The sequence below is a fragment of the Rhizopus delemar genome, genomic scaffold (genome assembly GCF_000149305.1).
Source record: "Rhizopus delemar RA 99-880 supercont3.4 genomic scaffold, whole genome shotgun sequence".
Classification (NCBI taxonomy): Eukaryota; Fungi; Mucoromycota; class Mucoromycetes; order Mucorales; family Rhizopodaceae; genus Rhizopus; species Rhizopus delemar.
The window spans coordinates 2373760-2390119 of record NW_027137830.1 but is presented as its reverse complement, the minus strand read 5'-3'; the positions used below and the strand labels follow the sequence as shown (position 1 = coordinate 2390119).

Sequence of the window (16360 nt, the reverse complement as noted above, 5' to 3'; positions counted from 1 at the left end):
AAAATCCTGTCAGTGAAAACAAAAGACCAGTACGGTCAAAAGGTTCTTGTTTCAATCGAAACTTTTTCATGTAGAAAAAAAATATATATATAAATCAAGAGAGAAAAAAAGTTACTTTTTGTAAAACATGACTGAAAAAAAAAAAAAAAAATGTATTAAAAAAGCGCCTTGATTAGTTGTTTCAGTGAAAAGAGAAAGAGAGGGGCTTAAAAAGATTTTAATAATTGCCAAGATTCGGATAATAGGGTAAGAGAAAGAGAGGAGGAAGAGAGATAGAGATCTTGATAGTAAAGATCAAAAACAATAAAGAGGCAAGTACTAAATGAAGCTAAAGATTTATTTAATGAACTTGCTCGGTAGATAAAAATTGATGAATATAAGCATAACTTTCACGAATACTTTCCTCTTCTTGATGATGATTTCGTATTTGATCCAATTTAATATAATTCAAGGTATCCAGCTCGATCTCATCTATTTGAAGCTCTGGGAAATCATGTGCAACAATACCGCAGTACTTGACACCCAAGAGTTTCAAATGAGGACATTGAAAAACAAGGTCTCTCACCCCACGAGTAGTAACTCTGGTACAAAATGAAATATCGAGGTGATGCAGATTAGGTAGGTACTGGCCAATGGCCTTCAACGTAGCATCTGTAATAGCACATTCAAGCAAGAAGAGTCCATGCAAGTTTGGGTGTGTTTTCAAGAACGGAATAACCGCATCATCCTCAATGACTGCATTACCAGTAATGGAAAAATCTTGAAGGTGAATCAATGCGCCTGTCAGTTGGTGTAGGAAATCGGCCGATATCACATCGCAGCAGATCAGACTAAGACTTGTCAGATGCTCCAGTGAGCATAAATCACGGGCGGTATCGCTTGCAGTCAACCACTTGCAGCCTGACAAATCCAAGTGTTCAATCGGCAGATGTGCAAATGGCAGCAGAGCCATCGGGGTCAGGTTGGGACAAGCGGCTAAAGTCAGTCGCTGCAACTCAACACATCCTCCTAAATAATGCATGGTTCGATAGGTCGCCAATGCCCGCTTGACACCGAATTGTTTGAGTTGTTTGCAGTAGCGGGAGACGGGTATCAGGCTTTTATCAGTTAGCTGCTCGGCTTGTCTTAGCTCAAGAACTTCCAGATTGGGTATTAAGGGTAAAAGACTTAAAAGTTCCTCATCATTAATACCCACAAAACAACCAAGTCTTATTACTCTAATATAGTCTCCTCTTTGATGTTTCGAATGATGGAGACACTTGATTAGCTGATGAAGTGCTTTTGTTGAGGGTAAGATAGGTTCTCTCCATAATTCAGGTATTGAGGCTGAATATAGCTCTTTGTTCACATATATACAATTATATTTCTCTGGTTGCTCAAGTAGGCTGCATATGAGTGAAATGATCTCTCTTGGTAAATTTTCTAATGTAGACATTAAGGAAAGAAATAAAAATGGTTGTAATTCTGATATTCAATTACCGCATGTCTCCTTTATCAAAGAAGAATTACGTAAATAATTTTTGCGTGCATGAATTTAAAGGAAGAAACAAAAGAAGGAAAACATCAAGAGCTTTTATCAAGAAAAACATCCTTTTAAACAACAAATTCTTTATTTCTGTTTTATAGTATCTGTAGCACTTCCAAGAAGCGTTCATAACCTAAGCATATTTTTCTTAAAAAATGTAAAACGCTTTCTCGATTGAGTAATTAAACGAGGTGAACATTCTGGTCTATTTAAGTCAAAGATGATATGCCTTTATCTATCCAATGAATGAAATTCTTAATAAAAGAACTTGCTGCTGTTTGTGAGCTTGAATATCGTCCTTAAACTATACATCATGATGCATACATCAGCGACTGCGGTAAGGTACTGATAATTGAATATATCATTCATAATCAAATCATCTATTTGACTAGGTTTATTATTATTCATGTTTGGATTGAATCTATCTTTTCATTCCTCTTTTTAATCCACGTTCTATTCGACAGACTCTGCTCTACATTTAAAAGTAAAGAAGTGGTTCATAGTTTCTTTTTATACCACTGCGGACGCATTTTTCATTCAAGAAAGCATAATGTTTTTTTTTTCTTTTTCTTTTTTTTTTTTTAAATAAAACTATAGACAGGATAGCATGCCTGGGTGCTCCATAAACAGATTGTAAACCCTGAAATAATTCTAACCATAATTTCGAATAAACGTTGAATCTTTGGATTCTGTCACAGTCATAAAATGCGTGATGGTAGTAAGGCTATTAATAAACGCTAACAGAATAGATAATACAAATTTGACTATACACAGCCATACCCAGGTTTCAAATGAGAAGAAGAAAAAAGCAGACATGAATGAACATGAAAATCATTAATCCTTAATACATGTATCAAAATATTTCTTTGTAGAATTCAATTGATTCCGCAAGTTCTTTACTAAAATTTTATTAATGATCAACCACCCCCTCTTTATTTTATTTTTAGCAAATGCACATAAAAGCATAAGCAACACAAGGCTCTCTGCACCAATCTGTGGGCTCTTAAAGTGCATTGTGATTTCATCCATGTTAGGATACAGCAGTTTATTATAGATTGGGGTCATGTTTTTTGTATTTGCTCCTTGTACTTTAAACTTAAAAAATGATCTTTGATTAGTATCAACTCGGGATGCATATCTTCCACACAGGACTTTGACTCGTCTACTTCTTTAACAGGCACATTTGTTGGGCAAATCGTTATACAAAGGAGAAATAACAGTGTGAAGGTACGGCCAGAGATGCGTGTTAAAGAGTAAACAGGAAAAGGGTCACCTTGTTAATCTTCTTAATTTAAATGGCTTTATGTTGCTTTGAAAATGGCAAGAAGTTTATGTTAGATTTTAATTACGCTTTATGCTATATTTTTATTATTAATATATGTATAGATAGTATATGTATTGTTCGATTCTTAAATGTTCTTCTACTGTACTCTAGAGCATGAAATCCTTTCGTTGAATAAATTCGCTTGATATATATTCTTACCTATGTTTATTGTTCACTTATTTCAAATAATGCACAGACAATATTCAACACCTTTTTATACTTAATGGAATCCCTTTGTCTGAATGTCGCAAGCAACCAATTTATTAATTTTTTTTATATATAAAGTCCAAATACCACAAAGGCACTTTCCACTATAAATTAACTCTCATCCATTGATTTGTACTCAAAAGGATTTGCTTCCTCTTCTCTTCACTCGTCTTTACTCTCGTATAGTTCGCGCTCAACTAGAGTATAGTTTGGTCACTACAAAGATCACTTTCCTCAATGCACAAATCGAAGATGCACAAAACATATGTCTACGCTGAATTTTTGGCAGCTCGCATTGATCCTCTATCAAGATGGTTTTCCATACGACTAAGTCATCAACTATGCAAGAACATAGTACATTTTTTAATCCCAATTTCTTTTATACTTTCTTATCCTTCTTGAGAACGCCCTACTCCCTTACCTCCTTCCCCACACTCATAGCTCAAGAAGCCGGACTCAATGATACACGCTTTCTGAGTCTTCTATATGGAAACGATGTAACTTCCCAGAAGCCTTAGACAGACGCTCGTTTCGAGTAATATAGCTATAATTCCGACAAGACAATCTCTTCAGGCCCCATCCTTTGGTTACCTATGACCAACACTGAAGTCAATGTATACGATAGTGTCTTGGCTGGCTTCCCGGGTCGTTCTAAGCCTTGTCCCCTTCCACTCGAAAACCGCACCCCCTTCAAGCTGTCCTCACTTGGACACTTCGATGGCCTATCATCTGTACTATTCTTTATGAACTAGATCACCTCCAACATTCAAAAATTCCGCTCGTACCGCCACTTCAACTAGACTAAAGACTCCTCGATTGGCTCCCCTTCTCTCCCACACTGGTGTTTCTAACACTTGCACTCATTTTCCTTCCTTTTCCATCATTTTTACCCTTGACACTATGAAGGAGGCTTTTTAGATTTCAGTCTTTACTCTGATCTACCTCGGGCAAAAACAATGTGTAACTGGATATCATGCACCTAATTGAAATTTAAAGTGTTTATAAACGAAATTCTTGCTTAACGTTAGAGTTGTTTCATTTAAAATCCCGCAAACGAGCACTGAGAGCACAACACACCAAAAATATTTGTGAGACAATAAAATTGTCCGGACCGGGTTGATTCTTGAAAAGGGAAGTATGGAGCACAGAATCAAGAGACCCAGAAGTGTGATGCACTAAATGAGAGCAATTGTGTAAAAAAAAGCATCCTTCCTTTTTCCACTTTCAAAGGTAAGATAGATAAACATTGAGAGATGGATGAATAAACATTGGATTGAGAGAGAAAGGACGAATGCAGATATTAATTTTATAATTTTGCCATCTGTAGTTTAACCATGGGTGCCTACAAGTATTTGGAAGAGCTTGCCAGAAAGAAGCAATCTGATGTCTCTCGCTTCTTGCTTCGTGTTCGTTGTTGGGAATACAGGTAAAAGCAGATCAGCTCTTTGTTGAATGTTTGTATTAAATGATCTTGTGTTTTAGACAATTGAATGTCATTCACCGTGCCTCTCGTCCTTCTCGCCCCGACAAGGCCCGTCGTTTGGGTTACAAGGCTAAGCAAGGTTACGTTATCTACCGTATCCGTGTTCGTCGTGGTGGCCGTAAGAGACCTGTTCCTAAGGGTGCCACCTATGGTAAGCCCGTTAATGAAGGTGTCAGCCAACTCAAGTACCAACGTTCCCTCCGCTCCACTGCTGAAGAACGTGTTGGTCGTAAGTGCCGTAACTTGCGCGTCTTGAACTCCTACTGGATCAACCAAGATGCTACCTACAAGTACTTTGAAGTTATCCTCGTCGACCCCTCTCACAAGGCCATTCGTAACGATGCCCGTATCAACTGGATCGTCAACCCTGTTCACAAGCGTCGTGAAGCTCGTGGCTTGACTGCCGTCGGCAAGAAGTCTCGTGGTCACCAAAAGGGTCACCGTTTCAACAACACCAAGGGTTCTGGTCGCCGTGCTACATGGAAGCGCCGCAACACTCTTTCTCTCCGCCGCTATCGTTAAATTGTTGCTTAATAAAGTCGCAGAAACATTTATTTGTTTGGCTCATTCATTGTTGTCATATAGATTGTATTGGTTTGTATTGAAGCTTGATTTTACTTGTGGAGTTTGTTCAATTAGAATTGAGTGTAGACGTTTATTTTATCCGATATATTCATTTTTAGGACGTGATGGCAACAAGAGAACGCTTTTGTGTGTGTTTTCTGTAGAAGAGATGATAAATAGACAAAGGACATAAAAAAACGATGTTTGTGAATGACATATATCAATAATGAGGAAAGCATTGTCTAGGAATGTGCCTTTGCAATTTCCAGAGTACTTGTTTCAAATGGACTACGTTGGTGGACTGACTAACTGTCTGGTGCAAGTGCTTTAGCAATATTTTTAGCTTCAATTCTATTTTATATTCTTTGCTTTTGTTTCCACAATGAAGCATTGAAATGCCTATTCCCGAAAAGGCGATTTCAGGATCTTCAACTGGGTCTCTCAACGCACAGAATCTGTCTCAAAAATCTCCTGTTATGATATAGAGACCATTTAGAGCCTTGCTTTCAAACGACATCTGAACTGGCTCTTATTTTCGGTTGGCCCTTTTTTTAATTCCGTTGTTCTTGAATTGTTTATTTTGTTCTCAACATGGCGATTGACGTTATTACATTGAAATATGTTTCTTACGTTTGTAAGAGCTACTGATCTTTTTAGTCCTCAAAAGTTCAACAGGAGTATTTTAAACATTATATCATCCTCTTAAGAAGAGAAGGCAGTTTGTGACATAAAAATACCAATTCAGTAGCATTCATAAACGTGAAGGGATCGCAGGATGAAAATAATAATTATAGATTCGCTATGCATAGCTTGAATATTTAGATTACTTTCAAACATCCTCTGGTCTTTGGGAAAATCTGAAGGAATCGCACCATATTGATGAAGGGACTGATTACATAAGTATAATCTATATTAATACCTAATAATATAAAGCCAGGGCTTTTTGTTTTCAATTCTTTGTTGTTTATAAAGAAAATCATGTTGAGACTCGTTTTGGTATGAAAAAAAGATTTAAAGATAACTCACAAAATTTAAAGAAGGATATAATCATAATTTGGAAATTCTGGATGTTCAACTGATCATATTAAAAGTATGTTTTATACAACTAAAATGCTCAAATGTTAGCCATTACGGCCAACATTTCATTAAGAAGAAACAGATGTATCACACGCTTAAACATTAACAACAATAGCTGTAACAAAAAACAATAACGAGTTCCTAAAGTTATTAATTCTCTCTTCTTTACGACACCAACGTTCGCCAACGAATTTGGTTGTACGTTTCGCCTATCGGAATTGAACGAGGAAATATCAAAGGAACCTAATAATTAAAATTATTCAGTTTTGTACATGTACCATAATAATCAGTTTAAACGCCAAAGTGCACAAAATTACTGAACTCTCAATCCATACGAAGAATTGACATATGAAATGATTACCTTGTTGAGCTTCAATTTCGTTGATGCCCTCAGCTCTCAAGTTATGTATCTAATTTGCTCAACAATACCATCATTTATGATAAAATGACAATTCTTTTGCAAACAACTGAGGTTTACAGCTAATTAACAAGTCTAGGCGTCTATGCTGGAACTAGTGATAGCAACCCTTCTCATAGTGACACTATATCATGCCGTATAACAAACAGCGCTGATGATCACAGTTTGAAGAAAAAGCTTATTATTATAGTGAATTCCATATAAATATAAAGAAAATCCTAAAATAAGAAAAATTATATCGGTGAATTGAGAAAGTGTAATAATTATTTCGGAAACATTAACCGGAGGGGTGGGGGCAAATGATAACGGTCAAGGAATGAATCTCAGTATCCTATCTATCTCTGACAGTCCGCTAGAGTAATCTATAACAAGCTTCTACAATTCGAGTAGCCAAAGTATTGATGTCATTAAAAGATCTTTTTTTTATCCTCTTTTCATAAATTTGTGTGATGAATTAAAAAGACAACATAGCCAAATATCTTTTTCTTATTCTTCTTCTTTATCAATTTTAATCAGAAATAATTACCTTGTTTACTTTTCTTATTAAAGTATAATACTACCTACAGTAGTAAATACAACTGAAGTGAAAAAAAGAAGCATAATTTGAACCTTTCAGCTCAGGAAGATTCATTAACCAAAAATTTAGAGGTAAATAAACTTGTTATGTGAAATTGTTGTCAGTCAATAGAATAAGACTAAACCATACTTATATGGCAGTCAGAACTTCAAGCTCTAAAGTGACTCAAGAAAAGATTTATGTTCAAGAAAACTCTGATGGTGACTTTCAACCTCTCATTAAATCTTTTTTCAATTATGTGCCATCTAGTAATCCATTTGATAATTTCAGAAAGAAGTCAGGTATATTTTGTAATAGCCTGTGTTTTCTCTACATGAATAAATGAATTAATGTAAATAGTACTAGGCAAAGGAAGGTTTCCCATCAATCGTAAAAAGACAGCCAAATCAAATAGGAACAAGCGTAAGGAAGAAATACTACATACATCTAAGATGCCTAAAGAAGAACAAGGTCTGTACATATTTGTTATTTCTCTCATTTAATCATACTAGAATTACAGTAAATCATAGATGACAACAATGACATAGACTTGTATGCTAATGTTATTTTTACAATCTCCAGATACTACTGCTCTTTCTACATTCGTTAGTAAAGGATTCAACGATAAAAAAAAAACTTCCAAAGCTGTCCAGAAGTAGAACAAACAAGTAGCTCTTAAGGTTGCTGAAGAAGAAGCTCAACGATCATCTACAAATTCAATGAAATGTCCTGCTTGTAGTGGAACTGATCATGCAAGATTTTCTAGTTCCAAGTGCCTTTACCATGTCAAGAACAAGGTAGAAGTACACCAAGGGTTTACAAAAGCTTCGGTTATTAAGGCAAACTTGAACAACATTTGCAAGAATGCTAATCTAATTTTGGAAATTCAAAAGCTAGTATTACATAGAACTAGCCCAGATGGCTTGACTTATATGTTTGCAAACTACCTTTAATTTGATCAATTTAAGAACAAGCAAGTTTCCGCTTCTATTAATCACAATTTGGTCTATCAACTTTCTTACTTTTGCTGGAGAAGGGAAGAGATCTAATAAAGAAGAACTACTTTAATAGGCTTTACGAGACTTTACCTAAAAGAATCAACTTGGTTTAGTTCAAAAGTCAAGAGTATATACTTAGGTTAATCAAACTTAATTTTAAAAGTTGCATAAAAAAACAAAGATCTGCTCATGAGATTGCCAAAAGAATATTTGATAATGTCAAGCACAACAGTAATGGCTCTACTACTAGAAAGAAATGACACTATGACAATAAGCAAAAATAGACCTAGCTTCCTCCAAAAAATAAGAAGTCAGCCATCTCTTACAAGAAAAGAACAATTGTTTAAGATGATGCTTCTTTAGATCTATGGAAAAAAAAGCTTTCTGGTCTTATTAGAAGGATTACCAATGATATTATCAAGGTGTCAAAGGGTTTACAAGAGAAAATCGAATTTATTCATGTTGCTGAGATTTTTACCAGTCAAACGTGCAACCAAAATAAAGCCAAAATCTTTACAAATACTATTTCAGCTGGACCAAAACGAAAAGTACATACTGTCTTCAAGTGCAATTCTTGTAGTATGATATGAAATCATGATGTGATGGCCGCCAATAATGTACTGTATATTTTTACATACATGTCACAACGTAATAATGAAAGATATCCCGAATACATGAATTCCACTTCTTTTGAGGATTGTTGAAAACTCTATAAGGGTTTTCATCTCTTACCTAGCTGGTAAGTTGTGTGTAATATTTTTATAACAAACTTTTACTAACATTCACTTTATGTATTTATATCTTTTGGTGTCTCTCTTTTACTTTTACTGCTTGTTCTATCTCAAGCTATCTTAACTTTCTGGTATAATTATTATCAAAATTTCACTACTTCCTTTCCAACTTACTTCATCGTTTTTCTTCAAATTATGTCAACAGTCTTTTCCAAATTATTTATTTTTTCCGAAAATTTGAAAAACACAGTAGTTCAAGTACATTAAATATTCCCAATACCTACTGCTCCAATATTAGTCACACGTCAGTGGTCAGGATTGGACTAGGAATATCTCTTGATGCATCATTGTTCTCTTTTAATCGGGCCAATACCTTAGATCTACAGAAATCGCTGTATTTGGTGAGGCAATGGAAAAGAAAGCATACGGCATACAGCTAAATTCAAATACTGCGATACACCAAACAATGGATACGGATCCAATCTCATCTCCATTGTAAAGACACCATCTAAATTATTTTAATCATTCGTTATTACTATATTGATTAATAATAGAGTATTGGAAATAAAAGGTAGCATCGATACTTGCACCACAGATAATATATGAATACAACATGAATAACTTGGAAAAGCTTGTCATCGACAAGCTGACAGTTGCTAACAACAAATTTTTTTATGATATTCAAAAAGGTTTACTAAATTGTTCTCTGGATCTTATTGTCTTATTCAACACTCTTGTTTAATGTTAAAAATCCTAATGAATGAAATAAGTTATAATAAAACTTCAATTGTTTGAGAAAACTAATTCTTAAAATGTGAGTAACAATTTAAGCGAAAATTTATTTTTAAATGAGCGAACTGCTTCCAAAAAACCAGTAGTTGTCTCAAACCCCCTTATACTAAACAACAACTAAAAATGATAGCCATTTCCCCTTTATACTTTTTTTGTTGACTACCAATACTTTTAAGAGAACAAAGTAAGTACAAACTTGTAGAACACAAAATTTTATGAGAGTTTTGTTGGGTCAAACAATGGAAATCAATTGGTCCATTCTGTTGAAAAGAAAGCAAGCTAGAGTAGGATTTGAATAAAATGATGCACAATAAATAAACATGCTCATGGCAATTAAATTTATCTTCTAAAATCATTTTCTTCGAGAAAAAATATAAACAAGCAAACAGACATAATAGTTTACATGAAAATTGATCTTGTCACACATAGTTTTTATTGGTTACAGAATCAGAATGTCTCTTTCTTGCCCCCTTTTCCACTCAACCTGTGTCACCTCCTTTTCCTATAAAATTATAACCTGACCTTTGCTCTTCTCTTTTTTCCTCTCTTCTTTTTCCTCCTTCCCCTTTCTTTTTTATATTTTATTTTATACAAATTATAAAGAAATGAAGTTCACTGTTTTCGGTTTAGTTGCAACATCATTTGCCGTCGTCTCTGCACAAAACATTACTGTTGTTGATGCTCCTTCCGCAATTGCTTCTACAGCAACCGCTACTACCACGCCCACTCGTTCTTCAACATCGGATTGTGCTGTTAAGAGCGTGTAAGTTTCTTTTCAATTAAAAAAAGGAGGCGACTTAATAATATATGTAGATTTGATTTATGCTTACAAAATGAAGATGACTATATAAAAAGATGCCAGGATCACGGTAAGAAAGAAAGATTCATGCTCATCAATTGACAGATTACTAATTTTTCGTTTGTTTTACATATAGATTATGCTTGTTTGTGTACTGTAAGGAATATATATTTATGCTCACTCCCTGCTTTTTGCCTCTTTTAATCATTCGTCTTTTTTTTTTCCCTTTATTTTATATGTAGACCAACAGACAAAAATTATCTTGTTGGAATAATTGTCCTAATGATACTGGCTTGGCTACACAAGAAGGTGTTGTTCAAACAATTTGCTCTATGCCTGGTGCCAATGTGTAAGAAAAAAATTGGATAATTAAAATACTCCCAAAAAACAAGGTTTAACAAACTTTTATTGTTCTATAGCTCTGTTACTCCATGGTCTAGCTCGATTCTTCCTACGTCTACAAATATTGTTGCCAGTAGCAGTGCTATCGCTTCCGCTTCAACTGCATCTGCAACCCCTACAAAAGCAGCTTCTGGCTCTTCTGCTGTAGACATTGAAAAAACCGCTATTACTCTCATAGGCGCCGCTGTTATTTATATGCTTTTTTAATATAATTCTTTCTCTTTTTTTTTTTTACTTTAGTCCTTTTTTAATAACTATATAAATACTTTTTTTTAAAAAAAAGTGAATGCTTTATGTATGCATATATGTGCGTGTGTGCCTGTAAATCATTTACAAAGATCCAAAAAAAAAAAAGATAACAAATAGACAGGGATGAAATCTTGTTTACTGCAAAAACAATAGCTTGTGCAATTTTTTTTTAAATCTCATTATGTGTCGATTAATGATAATATACATATTTTATTTAAGAATATACAACAATTATACTTTCAATTTCTTTTTCATGCCTTTCCAGAAGGCATTCTTTTGCTGCTCTTCCAGCCAATCCTCAGACTCTATTTTTCGCTGTATCTCATCATAATCACTCGGTCTCCATACACTAAGATCATCTATCTCTTTTGACATTGACAATCTTTCTTGTAGTTGTTCTGTGAATTCTTTATAATAGACATCTTGTTCAGAAAGGCTAGAAAAAGAATGTGGGCCACCAACTGCATCAACAGACATATGTTTTTGAGCAATGATTGGTAAACGGGTAGAAGACCGACGTCGGTCAGAAGGTATGGGTGGTAAAGGCGTTGAGGGTGGTGGGGAAGCGGGGGGTAAACTAGAACCCTTCCAGCGAGCAATATAAGACCTTCTTTGCCTGGATGAGCGCCTTGAGTTATCGTCTTCGGACATTGTGCTTGATCTCGATAGCATACTATTTTGCTCACTTTGGTTACAAAGACGGCTCACAAATTCTTCTTTTTCTTTTAACTGTTTCGTCAGCGTTTCTACCTTGACATCCATCGAATGTGATTGAGAGTCATAGTCAAGCCTCAACTGTCTTGCCTCTTGCTCGACCGCATCCATTTGAACATCAGACTGCATCAGTGCATCATTGACAGAGCGCATCATTGTTTCATATTCATTATGACGAGAATCTAAGTCGTTTAGGGCTTCTCGGATAGATGCTATTTCCTGTTGAGGCTGACTAGAAGATAAGGCCATATTTTCTTGTAAAAGGTATTCAATTTGCTGTGTCAAGTGCTGAATAAGTGTATCTTGCAGGCGGAGTAGCTCTCTCTGTTGGTCATTTTGCTCTCGGGCTATCTCAAGATCCTTGAGGGAATGTTCACATTTGCTCTGGAAATCACTCTGTTCTGTTTGACTAAAGCTCGACAGTCTGCGTTCTTGTGATGCTGCCCTTGGTCGGGTTTCTGCAGGAGGGTCCTCAAAGGCTTTGTTGAGAACAGACACAACAGCTAGATTCTTAATTCGTTGAAGCTCTTTATCTACATTGCGTTGAGTAATAGAGGTCTTTTTGGCTCTCCACCTTTCAGCTGAATCCATAATAAAAAAAGAAAAAAAAAAAATGTGAATGATACACAGGTGATATTCGGAGTTGAGGTCTTTATAAAATGCCGTGTGTAGAGCCTTTCTTTTTTAAAAATAAATAACCTGTGTTTAAGTCGAGACTCACACAATAGAATAGTGGCTAATGTGTTACTGTAATTTTTTAGTTACTACTAAAGAGGCCTAGTGATTGTATTTATAGCAGCTAGTTAGAAAATGGCTTAGAATAATTGTATATTCATAAGCTTGACAAATTGCATTTCTGTAGTTTAGAAGCAAACGAAAGTCAGAAGGAAGATTTATTGTATTCTGTAAGCTATTACTATTACCAAGTTAAGCTTAAGGGTACAAAGCAGTTCATCTGAAATATATGCTCTTCTTTATTCTATATTAAAAAATTCTTTAAATTGATATATATTTTTTTTTTGGAAAAGATTATAGTTCTTTACTACTTTATAGTACAAATTTTACCCTCCCACATTTCTGGATTGTGTTTATAGTAGACTTCCTCTGTGCTCAATCATTCATATTCTGAACAGCGGCCGTCATGATGTAATTGTCCCTGTGTCTAATTTAAATTTATATTAGACAAAAAACGGGCACGCAAAAAAAAAAAAAAAAAAAAAAAAAAAAAAAAAAAAAAAAAAAGAGAGAGAGAGAGAGAAAGGCTTACCTAAATAACATTTGATACTAACTTCATTTGCTATGCTTAAACACAATGTTCTCATTCATAAAATAAATCAATAAATAGATTTATTTAAATGGAAATGCACTACTTTATGATGTTAAAGTGGCGCATTACTAAATCAAATTACTTTTATTGTATTGAGTTTTTTTCAGGCGCCTTTAAAATTACAAGAATTAACTTAATCTGCTTGATTTAAAAATCAATTTTTGAAGCCAAGTGTACAGTACTGCTGTGTTAATATCGCTTATTCCTAGTTAAGAGAGCCACTTCTTTATTCTTACCATTGTCATTCTCCAATTGCCTTTTCCATCTATCTTGTACTTTGAACTCATTTATTAGTTGATTGTTAACATTTAGCGTGAAGCAATAAATCAAAATAAAAAAATTATTTCTGAGTTTTTGATTGTTTCAACTTGACAGTGACAGTGTTGGCAATGCCAAATTGCGATTTGGTAAGCATCAACAGCGAATTTTAGAAAACCCCTGTGCGACATTAGATTTCTAATAATTTAACAATGCCTTTTCCTCTACTATTTAAATAAAGCGGGACATTAAGGATATTGGTGAGTTTTATTTTAAAGAATGCTCAGTTGGAGATTTCATTAAAACAGAACATAATTTTTCAATTCATAGAATAACTTGTTATCCTGCAGCAAGGAATGATAAAAAGTGAATTTATGACAGGCACGGATTAACACCAATATGGATCACCTTAGTAGTAGTGTTTTTATTGATGAATCAGGCTTTGATATTAATGTAGGATTGCGTGTTCTTGGTTAGTGTGTGATTCCTCAACTATGTTTGCTATTCTTTCAATGAGATCTGAAATGCATGTTCTTCTTAGAGTGACTTCTACATTAGGACATTGTAGATTTATATGTTAGAATTCCTCAAAATCCAAAAGAACCAAATCATATGGAGCTCAAAGAGGAGAGACAATTAAACCCAAAGATAATAGATAAGGCTATACAGACTATTATATGAATTTTGTTGATAAAACAATGAACCAAATGAATGAGAAAAAAGAACATATATATATATATATATATATATATATATCTTCCTCTACATTCTCCTGAGTTAAACCATATACAAACACAGTTTAACGATATAACGATATACAATTAAAATTCTTTTATTTATTATAAAAGTCTCTAATGAGCACGCAGAGTCTTCAATACACACCAAAGAGTGTTTTTTTGATTTCCTCACACTCCTTTTGATCGACTGGGCCGGTCGAAATCAAAGATAAAAAAGAAAAGATATATGTAAGGCGGGAAAAGTGCCATCGACATTAGTTTGAGTTCTGAGGCAGCCGTTTTCCAGCGGAAAGTGCATGGGATGAAGGCAATTTGATTATGTAGATCTTCGAATTCAAAGAGGATCAAATATGCAGCAGGATAATGATGGAACGAACAAGAGGCAGAATGAAAAGAATGCAACTTGCGGGTGAGTAGTAAGTTCAGAACTTTCCAAATAATTTACCATTCGGAATTATGACTGGCCAACAGAGATCTTTTTATTTTACCGAACCAAATAAATTGTTTCAAAATAAATTACAAAAGGATTTGAGACATTTATTTAGATAGCTGGACATCCTTCAAAGAAGCACATTCACTCCTAACGGTCCTTTAAAAATTTTGTCAGTGTTTTTTCATGGCATCATTTTTTTTAGATTGTTTCGTTTGCTGATACTTAATGACATTGTATCTAATATTTTAAAAAATCTATATATCTTTTATATGTTTTTCATCCGTCTTCCGTCTGTCACCACACCTATCTGAAGCACCTTTGAATTTTAGACACCCATTTGACCAATTACGTTCTTTTATTTTCTCAACTAGTATTGCATTTTTTTTTTTTTCGTTATATATATCTGAATGTTGTAGAAATTACTCAAGATTTCCATGCATAATTTACAGCTATATCCATATAGCATATAATAAGCCATTACTATACACAAACAGTTTTAGTATTTTAACCTGTGCAACTTCAATTTTTTAGTTGTAATTTTATAAAAAGAAATGTTGCTTGTATTCAATGGAGCTCTTCTGTCCTCACTCAATAAAGAGAGACAAGAGATTGACCAACTATCGAGTTTTTCTTTATCTTTTATTCTACTTTTAATGATTACAAAGTACCCCAATATCGCAGTTAGTATGGATTTTGAAAGCATTAAAAGTTGTAATCATTCTTTCATTAAAAAAAAAATGTTTGTGGAGACGAAAATAAAAACTCACTTTGTATCATAAAACTAAAAGATTTTTACTACTCCTCTAGTAATATTTAAGCACTAAGTACTTGAGTATTGCAAATTAAAAATGTGTTTTGGGTCACAGGAAAATATCACTATCGTTTGCTATAATGTATATAATAACTGAACAAATGTACATGAAATAAAGTCCAAAAAAAAAAAGAAGCAAAGATGAACTACATTACAGAAAGTGGAAAAACTTTTATATCAAAAAACGATGAATAAATATATAAAAAAAAACAGCATTAACTTTTGCTGTTGCTTATACAATGGAAATATCAAAATAATTGGCAATTTGTTGGTTTTTTTGTCGATTATAATGAAATAAATGCCATGAAATATGAAATATAATAAAAGACTTTATTTGTGTTGAGATCTGTTACTACACCGACAAAACAGCCCATTGCGATGATATTATTAAGAATTCGCAAAAGTCTTCATTCATACTATTTGTATCCAGCTAACGCTTCTAATTTATTGGAGAACTAATTTTTTGAAATCGTTTACTCTATTATTATTTTGTTTGATTTAACAATTTAATGATAAAAAAAGGCACACTCGGTATTTATTTGAATTTTTGCATAGACTTTGATCTATACTCATACTTTTGGAGTAGACTGCTGTCTGTTATTAACTATTTAGAATCATAAATGAAAACTTTGTAAGAGTGAAAATTTCAATGGTAGCCTTCTTGATTGAAGATTTTTCTTCAATTGACTGCTTGATCTGATAATTAAATTAGCAAAGTCTATAGACATTAAACACACCCTATTCTATTATCCATTGAAAAGCTTTAAATTTCAGTTTATCCAAAAAGGTTAAAATGTCCCCATATGAGCATTTTTGGTAACATTCTTAGGCATAGCGGTAGCATAAGGTGCTTTAATTATATACGCTGTTGTCATTTGGTTTAACTAGCATATCGACTCTATTGGAACTATTATTAACTGCAAAGTCCTAAAGGTACACATATCGGTAATAAATT

At 33.9% G+C, this 16360-nt stretch overlaps 8 protein-coding genes across 8 annotated transcripts; 5 read left to right on the top strand and 3 right to left on the bottom strand.

Moving 5' to 3' along the window:
• Nucleotides 1–340: 340 nt before the first annotated feature.
• On the bottom strand, nucleotides 341–1021 carry RO3G_06393 (uncharacterized protein; the record flags this gene model as incomplete). Its single annotated transcript, XM_067660983.1, has 1 exon — nucleotides 341–1021. The coding sequence occupies one exon, from the start codon at nucleotides 1019–1021 to the stop codon at nucleotides 341–343; it is 681 nt and encodes a 226-aa protein (XP_067517084.1).
• Nucleotides 1022–2176: 1155 nt separating this feature from the next.
• RO3G_06392 (uncharacterized protein) lies at nucleotides 2177–2590 on the bottom strand (the record flags this gene model as incomplete). Its single annotated transcript, XM_067660982.1, has 2 exons — nucleotides 2177–2262; nucleotides 2374–2590. 2 exons carry the CDS (start codon nucleotides 2588–2590, stop codon nucleotides 2177–2179), a joined length of 303 nt encoding a protein of 100 aa, XP_067517083.1.
• A 777-nt stretch (nucleotides 2591–3367) lies between these two features.
• RO3G_06391 (uncharacterized protein) lies at nucleotides 3368–3808 on the top strand (the record flags this gene model as incomplete). The annotated part of the gene is made up of 2 exons (XM_067660981.1): nucleotides 3368–3553; nucleotides 3617–3808. 2 exons carry the CDS (start codon nucleotides 3368–3370, stop codon nucleotides 3806–3808), a joined length of 378 nt encoding a protein of 125 aa, XP_067517082.1.
• A 582-nt stretch (nucleotides 3809–4390) lies between these two features.
• Nucleotides 4391–5061, top strand: RO3G_06390 (60S ribosomal protein L15; the record flags this gene model as incomplete). Its single annotated transcript, XM_067660980.1, has 2 exons — nucleotides 4391–4482; nucleotides 4539–5061. 2 exons carry the CDS (start codon nucleotides 4391–4393, stop codon nucleotides 5059–5061), a joined length of 615 nt encoding a protein of 204 aa, XP_067517081.1.
• Nucleotides 5062–7308: 2247 nt separating this feature from the next.
• Nucleotides 7309–8107, top strand: RO3G_06389 (uncharacterized protein; the record flags this gene model as incomplete). The annotated part of the gene is made up of 4 exons (XM_067660979.1): nucleotides 7309–7456; nucleotides 7515–7625; nucleotides 7737–7763; nucleotides 7827–8107. The coding sequence occupies 4 exons, from the start codon at nucleotides 7309–7311 to the stop codon at nucleotides 8105–8107; spliced, it is 567 nt and encodes a 188-aa protein (XP_067517080.1).
• A 2173-nt stretch (nucleotides 8108–10280) lies between these two features.
• Nucleotides 10281–11083, top strand: RO3G_06388 (uncharacterized protein; the record flags this gene model as incomplete). Its single annotated transcript, XM_067660978.1, has 5 exons — nucleotides 10281–10438; nucleotides 10489–10544; nucleotides 10611–10630; nucleotides 10717–10823; nucleotides 10894–11083. 5 exons carry the CDS (start codon nucleotides 10281–10283, stop codon nucleotides 11081–11083), a joined length of 531 nt encoding a protein of 176 aa, XP_067517079.1.
• A 273-nt stretch (nucleotides 11084–11356) lies between these two features.
• On the bottom strand, nucleotides 11357–12430 carry RO3G_06387 (uncharacterized protein; the record flags this gene model as incomplete). Its single annotated transcript, XM_067660977.1, has 1 exon — nucleotides 11357–12430. The coding sequence occupies one exon, from the start codon at nucleotides 12428–12430 to the stop codon at nucleotides 11357–11359; it is 1074 nt and encodes a 357-aa protein (XP_067517078.1).
• A 1393-nt stretch (nucleotides 12431–13823) lies between these two features.
• On the top strand, nucleotides 13824–14105 carry RO3G_06386 (uncharacterized protein; the record flags this gene model as incomplete). Its single annotated transcript, XM_067660976.1, has 2 exons — nucleotides 13824–13896; nucleotides 13993–14105. 2 exons carry the CDS (start codon nucleotides 13824–13826, stop codon nucleotides 14103–14105), a joined length of 186 nt encoding a protein of 61 aa, XP_067517077.1.
• Nucleotides 14106–16360: the final 2255 nt, after the last annotated feature.